The following is an 11,000-nucleotide window of genomic DNA, read 5'->3' on the forward strand; positions in this document are numbered from 1 at the left end:
GATGCCATTTTCACTGTATTTGGTGAACTAATAAATGGTGAAAGAACATGTAAAAAACGAAATGTGTCTCTTTGGTGTTGCTTTTGTCACATAAAACAATCCCATTATGGAAATCCAGTCTGGTCAAATACCAGTGAGGCAAGGCCGTAGAATGATGTAAATGTTAAATCCTAAAACAGCACATACTGTAGTACTATAAGGATAACACACAAAAATAGTCCTGTGGACTTCCATTGTGGTCCTACAGTATATGTATTCAATTCATATAGCATACAAAAATTACACAATGACAACAAATACAAAACACTACATGTACCAAGGAGAAAAAGGAAAAGTGGCGACAGTGTATGACACCTCCTTTCTGGGAAATCGCAAATGGGAATTTGGTCGAGTTACATCTGAGAGTATATACAAAATGTAGGTCCATTCGGTTACATGTGTACAGCCTACTCTCAGAGCTATAGGACAAATAAACACTTTGATTGGACGAATACCTTAGACAGTTTAAAAGCAGCAGTAAGCATACATGAAAAAACTAAAACATCTATAGTCAAAATCTATAGACAAAAAGGCCAAAGGCTTCCCCCCCCCCCCCCCCCCATTGTGGTCCCTAACAAACTGTGTGTGTGTGTGTGTGTGTGTATCCAAACATATTGTATGTTTTGTAGCAATTTGTATAGCAATCGTAGAAATATTAGGCCCCCTAAAATGTCAAATGTTCAAATCATGTACAGTATAGTACTTTACATTAGGCTATTTCAGCATGTTCCAAAGCAAATATTTATAGCACCATTTTGGGAGAAATTGCCAATTTAACACAGAGGTGCCCCATGCACACTCTTGTGCATACCATCTCATTTGCCCCCAGGCGAAAAATAACCTGCAACGTGTTTGTTCATTAGCCCGAACAATCATAGACAGCTGTGAACGCTGTACTCTGGGTCACATTACAGGGGCATTATTTAAATGACATCTGAGACCTCCAGCTGGAAGATGCCATGAATTACACTAATGCATTCCTTATCAACAGTGCTTCCACTTGTGGTCAAACCCACTGTTGATTTTACTGTTAGGTTAGGTATGAAAGTCTAGGTGAACCCTAGCCCTCCAAGCAGGACCCAATGCTACTGAAGTTTCTGACTTTTTGACGACACAGAGCATGGGGTCCTGTTCCAGCAGTACCATGCCACCTGGTACGCAGACATACATAAAACATAAACAACGTGTTTATGGCCTGTCTGCGCTCTTTGACGATTTTTTTTCGTGTGAGGGTTTCTGAATATGTGAAGTATAAGTACCCATACATACCGCTGCGAATATCTCCTGTGGCGCGGAAGCCGTTAAGTATTTTTAATCTTTGTTTGACCGATTTGGTTGCTTTGATTCTTCTCTTCCTTCCTTGTTTATTGACACCTCATTGTACCGCCTATCTGGCTAGCTAGTGGCGCTATAGCTATGACAGAGCAGATCAGAGGCAGGGACGTAGCCGGCACAAGCCAACCGCACACCGGGAGGCGGTACAATAAACGGTAAACAAACAAGAAGAAATAAAGAGACCAAATCGGTCAAACAAAGATTTAAAATACTTATCGGCTTCCGCGCCACAGGAGATATTCGCAGCGGAATGTATAGGTACTTAAAGTTCACGAATTCAGAATAACTCAAAGAAAAAAAGGCCGTCAAACGCCGCAGATACGATCTTAGAGAGAATATTTATGTCCGCGTTCCAGAATTCTCATACGAAAATATAGTTATGAGCAGGGACCCTACATAAAACTCATCAACATTTCAGAAAAGCTTTATGGAGGGTTCCGAGAGGGGCTAGGTGAACCCAATTGCAGACTCAAACACAGAGGCAAGTTCAAAGTTCAAAAACACAAAGATTTATTTCCAGCCCAGAGCACAACAAAAATACAAAAATGCAAAAGCAGGCAAAAACTCAAAACAAGGTAGAGGCAAACTTAACGTAGGCATAGGCTGGTAGCAAAGAGGCAAAGTCCAGAGCACAACAAAAATACAAAAAGGCAAAAGCAGGCAAAAAGTCCAAACAAGGTATAGGCAAACTTAACGTAGGCGTAGGCTGGTAGCGAAGAGGCAAAGTCCAAGACAAGGCACAGGTTCTGGCGCAAGAGAAACACAGCATGTTACTTGGGGATCTGACAAACACTGAAGTGCAGAGCAGAGCTTAAATAGGGCTCCACCCGATTACTAAAGGGCTGCAGCTGAGGAGCACCCCTGTCTACAGTCTCCCAATCACAACAGGATTAGACATAGGAAGATGTAGATGGCACTGGCATGTGAGCCAATGTAACACATACATACAGGCAGTGGTGTAAAGTAACTATAAGTACATGTACTCAAGTACTGTACTTAAGTATCATTGAGGTATATTTGTAGGCACTACTTATTTTCAACACTTACTTTTACTCAACTAGGCCTACATCTCATATAGGCAAATTATTTTACTCCACTACAATTAAAAGAAAACGTAGGCACTATTTAGATAAATGTGTAAAAAGTAAATATACTTTTATATAACCCCTGCATGCATGGGGTCCTTTAAGGGGGGGAGGTCCCCCCAGCTAAATTAGCTATAGCATTGAAATCTGTTTAACCGCTTTAAAGGAGAATACCGGACTACACGTTTTCTTCTGATGTTATTATAATTATCCAATAAAGAGTGCAGTACAGGTGAAAAATGACATAACTCCATCCCAAGTGCACCGCAGCCCCGACCGCGTGCTGTGGGTTTAACGGTAAATCGCCCACTTACGGCAGCCCATTTGGGACAAAACACTTTGGGACAAAGCAGTTATGCGACATTACGGAAGTTTTCAAAATAAGCGATTTATACCGCTAAACCTATACCACACACTCGGAGCTGCATGCGGCGCACTTGGGATGGAGTTATGTCATTTTTCATCTGTACGAGGATATAATAACATGATCATATTAAGGTAAGAAAACGTTTAGTCCAGAATTCTCTATGCAGTACATTGGATATTGGAAAATAGGAGATCTACGAGATCACAGAATGTTCTGATGCTTGTTGATCTGCTATTACAAAATACTGTAATAAAAAGTTGGGGTATACATTTTTGGTATATTTTTTGGAAATATTTTATATATATATACATAATATATACATAATATTTTATGTGGTTCTCTGCCTGGTATCCTACAATACAATACATGTTGTCCAGATAATACAGTCATGATTTGAAGGGCTTCCAGTGGGGGGGCGGGGGGGGGGGTATTATACTTTGGCTATTTTGTGGCATCATTCTTTAAAAAAAACAACAACATCAAATCTTAATCTTCTCTTATGGAGGTTTTCAGACAGCTAGGGTTCAGTAGCCAAATACATAGAAGCACTGACTTATCGGAGTGAGAATGCAAGTATGTCAAAAAAATGCAACAACAACGCAACAGTTAGAAGAACACCAAACATTAACAATGTGCCACCGCAGTGACCTGCAGTCCCCCTATACCACTGGGTTTGCACTATTAAGCCTACTGACCGCCCTGCATATTGCAATTGATTTAGTGTGTGTGTGTGTGTGTGTGTGTGTGTGTGTGTGTGCGTGCGGCTATGGTCAATTACATTGTGACATTGACGTTTAGTGCTAGCAGACCGGAACAGAATTGACATTTGGACTGATATTGCTGCCATTATCTGCTTCTCTTTGTCTCCCTCTCTTCCTGGGATGGAGGAGGGCTCAATGGGCCCCTGTCAGGCAGACAATGGTTTTGATGGTTTTCGATGTTTAACTGCCCAGCGTCAGTTGGAACCATTTATAATAATTAAATGGGGGTCCGTAGCCTAATGCATGTCAAACACATCTTGCCTTATGGGGTCCTTGGCATATCTTTTCAAATGGTGATCCGCAAGCTAAAAAGAGTCATTCTGGGGGTCCTTGGTTGAGAACCAACCAGCAGGTCACTGATGAGGTGTGAGAGCAGGGGAGTTGGGTAGATCCAATGCACGGGAACAGGATGACTAGGATGACTGTTTCCTATACACACAGAGACGGCCGATGGTCAGTGCCCAGGCAAGGGCGCTCTCCCCTGGTCCATGCCTGGCTGTCAGTGTCTCTGCCTGGGGGCCTTTACACGGAGGTCAAATGCCCAGGCAGGGGCGCTCTTGGCCGGGCAGAGGACCAAGGGCAGACTGCTGGGCGAGCGCTGGCACTTTGTCATGGGGCGTCAGTGTGTCTTGAGTGTACAGGGTTTAATGAGGTCAGATCAACATATGGAATGTCAGAACAGGTCAGCTCCATATATGGAGATCTAAGGGTGGCAGTGGGGGCAGTGTTTTGAGTGTATAGGGTTTGATGAGGTCAGATGAGGACAGATCAACATATGGAATGAATTCTGTATTGTGTCACGAGGCATGACGTACTGACTAAGGGACATTCACTCACGACACACGAAAATGGATCCGTGACCCACAAATGGGTCCCGACCCACTGTTTGGGAAACAGTGCTATAGAGCACTACTACTGCAGCCAGAGCGCACGTTCTATAAACTCTGCCTTGACTCAGCAGCTTTGGGGGTCATAGGTCACGTGGCCTGTTTAGTTGAAGTGAGAGAGAGAGAGAGAGAGAGAGAGAGAGAGAGAGAGAGAGGACCCCGGGTGTTGACCTGACAGATGGCCAGGACAGCCGGGCTGCACCATGCAGGGTCCACACACACACACGCTCGCACACACACACACACGCACACTCACACAAAGGTTTGCACTGTATACTTGGGAGGACGACGATGATTTTATTCGATTTTTTTATACGCCTAGCAAAAGCCGAAAAAGATCTACAAACCCACAACGTGTCGTTGCGCTGCAACAATATTCATCATTTCCACAGTCTGTTCAATAGAAAAACACATATATAAACACCATATAGCAGCACACAACAACAACATAATACCAAGACAATGCATGAAGTCCCCCCTGTGTATCAAATAATTGATTTTAAAATACTACCATTGGTCTATAAGCTTTAAATGGTTTTGGGCCAAAATACATTTCTGACGTGTAAGATATCATGGTGAACCATTCCAGACCTCTCAGGTCATCTGGGAAAGGCATTTTGTGCCATGCTGCAAGCTAGACATTTTTTTTTTTTTTTTTTTGTTTTCTGGCGGGGTCCCTTTCACAAAACGTTTTCAGATGGAGGGTCCGAAGCCAAATACACATCAATGTGGGGGAAGAATAATATGTTTGAGAACTACTCTGCCCTACAAAGCCAAAGTGCCGTAACTTTGTAGAATCAGCCTGCAGTCTTAATGGGTTAAATAGGGCAACACTGCAGGCCCAGAGCTGTGCCATCTATCATTCCCCTTCACTTCATCCTGAGTGGACATCAGCCGTTCATATTTCTCTCTGTGTTACGTAAGCCTGCACAGTACAGTACAGTATCTAATAGCATTACTGGATATCGCCCAGAGGGAAGCCGGCATATAATTATCATTATACGCTTCATAATGTACAATGCAAACCATACAGCATCGGTGATGGACAGTTACAAAGTAGATTTACTTGAGTAATTGTGAAGTACATTATCTGTAGGCTATTCGTATTTTTTGGATACTTGTGACTTTCTCACCACTATACATTTCAGTGACTCTTTTTGATACAGAGACAACGCATGGCGGCAAGACTAACTGTTCAGGTGAGGTTAAAAACAGATTTTTTTATTTTTCCAAAATGAGTTAATAGCACAGAAAAATAAATGTCAGAGCTGAAATTGACATAATAAATATGAACTAAATGCTTAAACGTAGCTAGGTGTAATGTTAGAGTCCACAGAAGTGAACCTTTCAAACCAATTTTCTCACCTTGCTGTTTTCTGTAAGACATTACTCTATAAGCCATAGTCCTATCTCCAAAAGTGGTGGGTCAAACTGAACAACCAATAGGTCAATTTGAAGCTATGATTTCCTGCTTTCAAATTTCAATGACTAATTAGCCTCGTCAGAAACAGTCACAATCACATTAGGGGTAGGGGGGGAAAACAAATGTTGAATATGGAATATGGAGATAAGAGGCCGATAAGAGGCCGGTTTCCCCCCAACAGTGACGGTTCACCGGCTTCACTTTCTGAAGTGTGGACAAGGATGTTTGAATCCGAGCTGGGAGTCCTGTGACGAGGGAACAGTCAAAGTCATTGCCGCACGCCCGTCCGCCCGCCCACACACACACACACGCTCCCTTGTGTCCCCCCAGACCGCACTTTGAGGACCACTGACCTGACGCACTCAGGACCAATCGGAAGGCCTACAGTACACATGCAAGATTGAAGAGAGATATTTTAGTACATAGGGTCACATCGTGGCGCCATGGGCTTGTAGATCAGCTGTGTTTTCGGCACTGAGCGAGAGAGAGAGAGAGAGAGAGAGAGGGAGAGAGAGAGTATGCAGCAGATTGTTGTTTTTGCTTCCCCTGCAGGCAACAGAGCATGGAGGACAATTAGGAAAAGCAAAGACAATGCTGGCTGCACATGCTGTGCAGTGTGCACGCAAGAATGTGCGCGTGTGAGCACCCACACATACACACACATGCACGCACCAACACACACACGCACAGGCAGGGGAATAAAAAAAGATTAAAAGACAGTCAGACATTTATGCTGCACATAAGGGTATGCAGGAACGATGCACACTTGCGCAGACAGAAAGAAAAACATGCAGAAAGAGACAGATGTAGAAAGAAAGCAAGAAAGAAAGACACGCAGACAGAGACATGCAGGAAGAGAGAAAGAACTGCATATTGACGTCTAAAAGGGATCATAGTCAGACGTCTAAATATTCAACCTAATCTCGAGGTCTGTCAGACGTGCAGATCAGGTATACGTAGGTCTTCGATGGGCGGACCTAATATATACCTGATCTGCACGTCTGTCAGACGTCCAATGTTTGTTGAGACACTATGATGACAATGTCTGTCTCCCTTTTTTCACTGAACAGAACTAAATAACAAATCCAGCGCAGCGATAGTTCATTGAGACACGGAAAGCAGAAGGTATATTATATAATCCCCCCTTCATTCTCTATCAGTAATGCATTCTGTTCCTTTAAATCAGCAGTCTGTCCATGTCAACTCCCTCACTCTCATTCGCTGCCAGCTAACTCACTCACGCCCACATTCAATCAGGTGTTCTTTTTAAGCAGTCACTACTCTGTCGGTCTTCATGCTGGCTGATTCTGTGTCTCTGTTGTTCAGATGTCAGCGTTACAATTTCCGCCACCTCCTCGGCCTCCTCCCTGTGGCATTAGTTCTGTAATGGGTGATTCTGTGATTATAAACGTGATTTGTGGATTGTACTATATGTGGTATGTAGTTCTATCTGTGATTATAATGTGTTTTTATGATCATGTTCAGTATCTACCGGTATGTGGTATATGGAATGCATTGAAAGTTATGTTGTTGATGTAATGTCTTTATGTTAAGCTTAAGCTTTATGTTAAGCTTGTTTAACTGCAAATCCAACTAGCACCAAGGCAAGCCCTATAGCCTATATTGTCTATTTCATTTGTTAGGATCTCCATTATGAGCCCTCAAGCAGTGGTTTCAAACCTTTCAGGTCGAGACCCAAAAAGAGAGATTATTAGACGTTTGACCGGACGCAAACTAGTGAAAATAGCAGATACAAGCGCACAACACGTCGCTTGAATTTGCGTCGCGTGAAAAAAGTAGATGCAGGCCTAGCCAGGCAGGTATATGGATGTCCAACTTCCATCGTTACATGCATTTCCATCATCTCCACATGCATCTTTATGGTAGGCCAGTCACCACTCGAGTCCTGGCCCATAAAGATTGGTCTGTTACCCACAAATGGGTCCCGACCCTCTGTTTGGGACAGAACACAGCCAGGGAGCAAGCTTGTCTCGTCAAACCACGTGACTCCCATTGAAAATGCATTGCGAGCCGTCGACACACAGAAGAGACAGGAGACACAGAGGAGACAGCTGTCTTAGATGTGAACGGCGCCCAAGAAAACAAATAGCACGATGGGAACTATGCACAAAAAAGAGTGGGAGTGTGAGACAGGAAGTGATGGAACCTATTTCACCCAATAACCCGGGAAATGCTATATATGTGGGTACCTTAACCTGAATAAGTATACTACTGTACTGTAAACTGTATACACATTTATAAAAAATTCTTCATGAATTATTGAGCGCCTTGAATGCTTGCTGTTTATCTCTTTTGACAGCATTAGTTAGTATATCTAGGCTGGTTTTACCCACTACTCACAATCCATCGCTCAACAGAATCCCAGCTGTCCTCCCCTCAACAGTCATCCACACAGACAGTCACAAAAATGACTCCATCATGGGTATTTTACTGTCTGTGGTGGCGGCGCATTGATTGTACCCCATGTGCCAAGGCTAACGCATCTATTATCAATATCCTTATACAGAGTATAGTGGAGCAACTTAGAGAGTTATGCAAGCAGCGCTCGCTCTCTCGCTGGCTGCCCACTGTGCACCCTGCCAGGAAGTCTGTCATTCTCTGGTTCAGAGGCCCTTTGGAAATATACACTTTATGAAGTATAATTTGTTCTCTAAAATGCTATTTTCTAGTCTTGAAACAAATTAGTCAAGCTGAAAATAGTTTTAGTCTTATACCCTTAAAGGTCTAGTGCACATAAAAAATTCTGAGCTGAGGAGTTTCAATTAACTAAATAAAAACTAGGGTTAGGCTAAAACTATGACAATTTTGTCGTTTCTGACCTCAATTGCACCCAAAACACCTGAACTTTGAACATTCAGTGGGTTTTCTGTGGTTTGCCTGTGGATGGTGATGTCACCGTCCTCTAATCCCGCCCCCTCTCCTCCCTCCTCCTTAATGTAGGATTTTAATATAGGATGTAAATATTTGAATTTGACCCTTATCTGTTGTCCTGGTCTACTTCTGTGAATTCAAGTGAATGTCATGCGCGCGTTCGTGCGTGCGCGTGTGTGTGTGTGTGTGTGTGTGTGTGTGTGTGTGTGTGTGTGTGTGTGTGTGTGTGTGTGTGCGCGCGCGCGCGCGCACACACACGTCTACTAGAAGTGGAGTCAGGCTTTTAGTGAACTCCACATTATCACACTATATAATAATAATGGTACTATCTTTAGTATGAAATGGGACCAAAACATCACAGGATTTGACATTTTCATTTCAGTACATCCGTTTGTTTAATTGATTGTTTCAGCATCAATATCAAAATAAAAATATAAAAAGACATTTAAAAAGATATGGCTCAATCGAGAAAATCCAGGCTAGATGGCTACCCTTCATATCACACTTCAACAACTTGGAAACACTCCCGAACGATCAGTTGTAATTTAATGTAACTACTCAGCATCAATTTCAATGTCCCAAGGAGGTATATGCAGTAGGCTATATTATACAAATGTATTTTTAGTTTGTGTTATATTCTATTTATATCTCTACATTTATATCATGTTTCTTGTTTCCTTTTGTTTATTTTTATTCATTTATTTTTCTCTTTTTTGCTCATCTTACTCATTTTACTTATTTATTTTTCCTTATTTTGTTGTATTTAAATTAATTTTAATTCTTATGTTTTGCCTCCCCTAGGACCCATGGGAGGGTGTGAACGGGAGGGTAGGCTGGGCAAGCATGACCACTCTTGGTCATTCTGCCCAACGTAAGGGGAAGGGTTGCAAACCACCCCCCCCCCCCCCAAAAAAACGGGGAATGTCACCAATAACAATAACGATGTAAAACTAACCTTGTACCTCTCCCCGAATAAAGAAATATGTATATTTAAAAAAGGTAAGGTTTACCTTAAACAAATGACAGAGATCACAGATCAGAGTGACTGTGAGAGAATGGACCTCAGTGGAATAGGAACAGCCATCTGAGACCCACTCCACTCTTAAAAATAGATGGCAATTACATTTAAGTGGAAAATTAAAAATAAATGATTTCTGCTTTATTAATGCTCCCCCACATAGTCGTCCGTCCGTCCGTCCGTCCGTCCGTCCGTCCGTCCGTCCGTCTGTCTGTCTGAGCAGATTTTGTTCCAGGGAGTGGGACCCCCAGATGCAAAGGTTAGAGTTAAAAGATTTGCTTTAAAAATTAAATAGATTTTCAAATGTAATGGTTGAAATGATCGTGATGCTATATTTACCCTACTGCATGGGTAAGTGAAATGTCACTAGATGCTTCCCCGGTCTTATATGGATTAATATGAACATTCTATCCTGAATACAGGCTGACTTGGAAGCTGTAATTCTGTAAGGCAGAAAGTTGGATGAATTGAGAGACACGACTTCCTCACACATTCATCCTGTACAACAAGGCTGTTGACAACCTGGCCAGAGAATCCACTTGGCACAAAGTCCAGGCAGAAAAGCTGTGTTTTTTTTGGCAGAGGCTGCGCACTCTCAGATTCACAATAAATAAGTCACTTTTCTCCTCATAGCATTACGCTGAAGAGTGTGAAATAAGACGATATATGGATACGCATCTATACCAGCACTTCCATGGCTTCCCTATTTTGGGAACGTCATTAAAAAAAAGAAAGAAAAAAGGAAAATGTACAAGCTTGTAGAGCAGCGTTTTCCATGTCAATGCCCCGCAAATGTATATGTATTTGCCCACAGACCCTCATCTGAAAGTATTTTGTGACAGGGACCCCTCCAAATATTCATTTATTTGCTGCTATTTTTGAATATCCATAGCCTGGTTCCAGCCCCTGAATCGCTAGCCACACCCATTAAAAAATATGTTCTGGGCGATTCAGGTCTGGTGAAGTTAAGGCAGCCTCGGTTGAAAATATGATACCGCGGCTACGGCCAATCAACAACATGAATGAATATTCTGTCAGGCTAGAATATCCAAAGAATAAAATATGAACCAATTTAGGCGGCGGGAAAGGGGAGACACCTGAAGACCCCTCAAGGGTGCCTGGGGGGGGGGGGTCTTTGAGAACCACCGCCGCTATAGAACAATGTTATTGATGAAGTCTTCCGCATCCTCCTC

At 42.6% G+C, this 11,000-nt stretch overlaps 1 protein-coding gene across 1 annotated transcript in view; it reads right to left on the reverse strand.

Annotated features, from left to right (window-relative positions):
- Nucleotides 1-9,214: 9,214 nt before the first annotated feature.
- Nucleotides 9,215-11,000, reverse strand: part of ece2a (endothelin converting enzyme 2a) — a 140,456-nt gene continuing 138,670 nt past the window's right edge. The window contains exon 4 of the mRNA XM_083781631.1: nucleotides 9,215-11,000. This exon is cut by the window's right edge and continues 243 nt beyond it. Coding sequence (XP_083637757.1) covers nucleotides 10,959-11,000 — 42 coding nt within the window. The 3' untranslated portion in view covers nucleotides 9,215-10,958.

Source organism: Protomyctophum parallelum (genome assembly GCF_964188405.1).
Source record: "Protomyctophum parallelum genome assembly, chromosome: 14".
NCBI classification, from domain to species: Eukaryota; Metazoa; Chordata; class Actinopteri; order Myctophiformes; family Myctophidae; genus Protomyctophum; species Protomyctophum parallelum.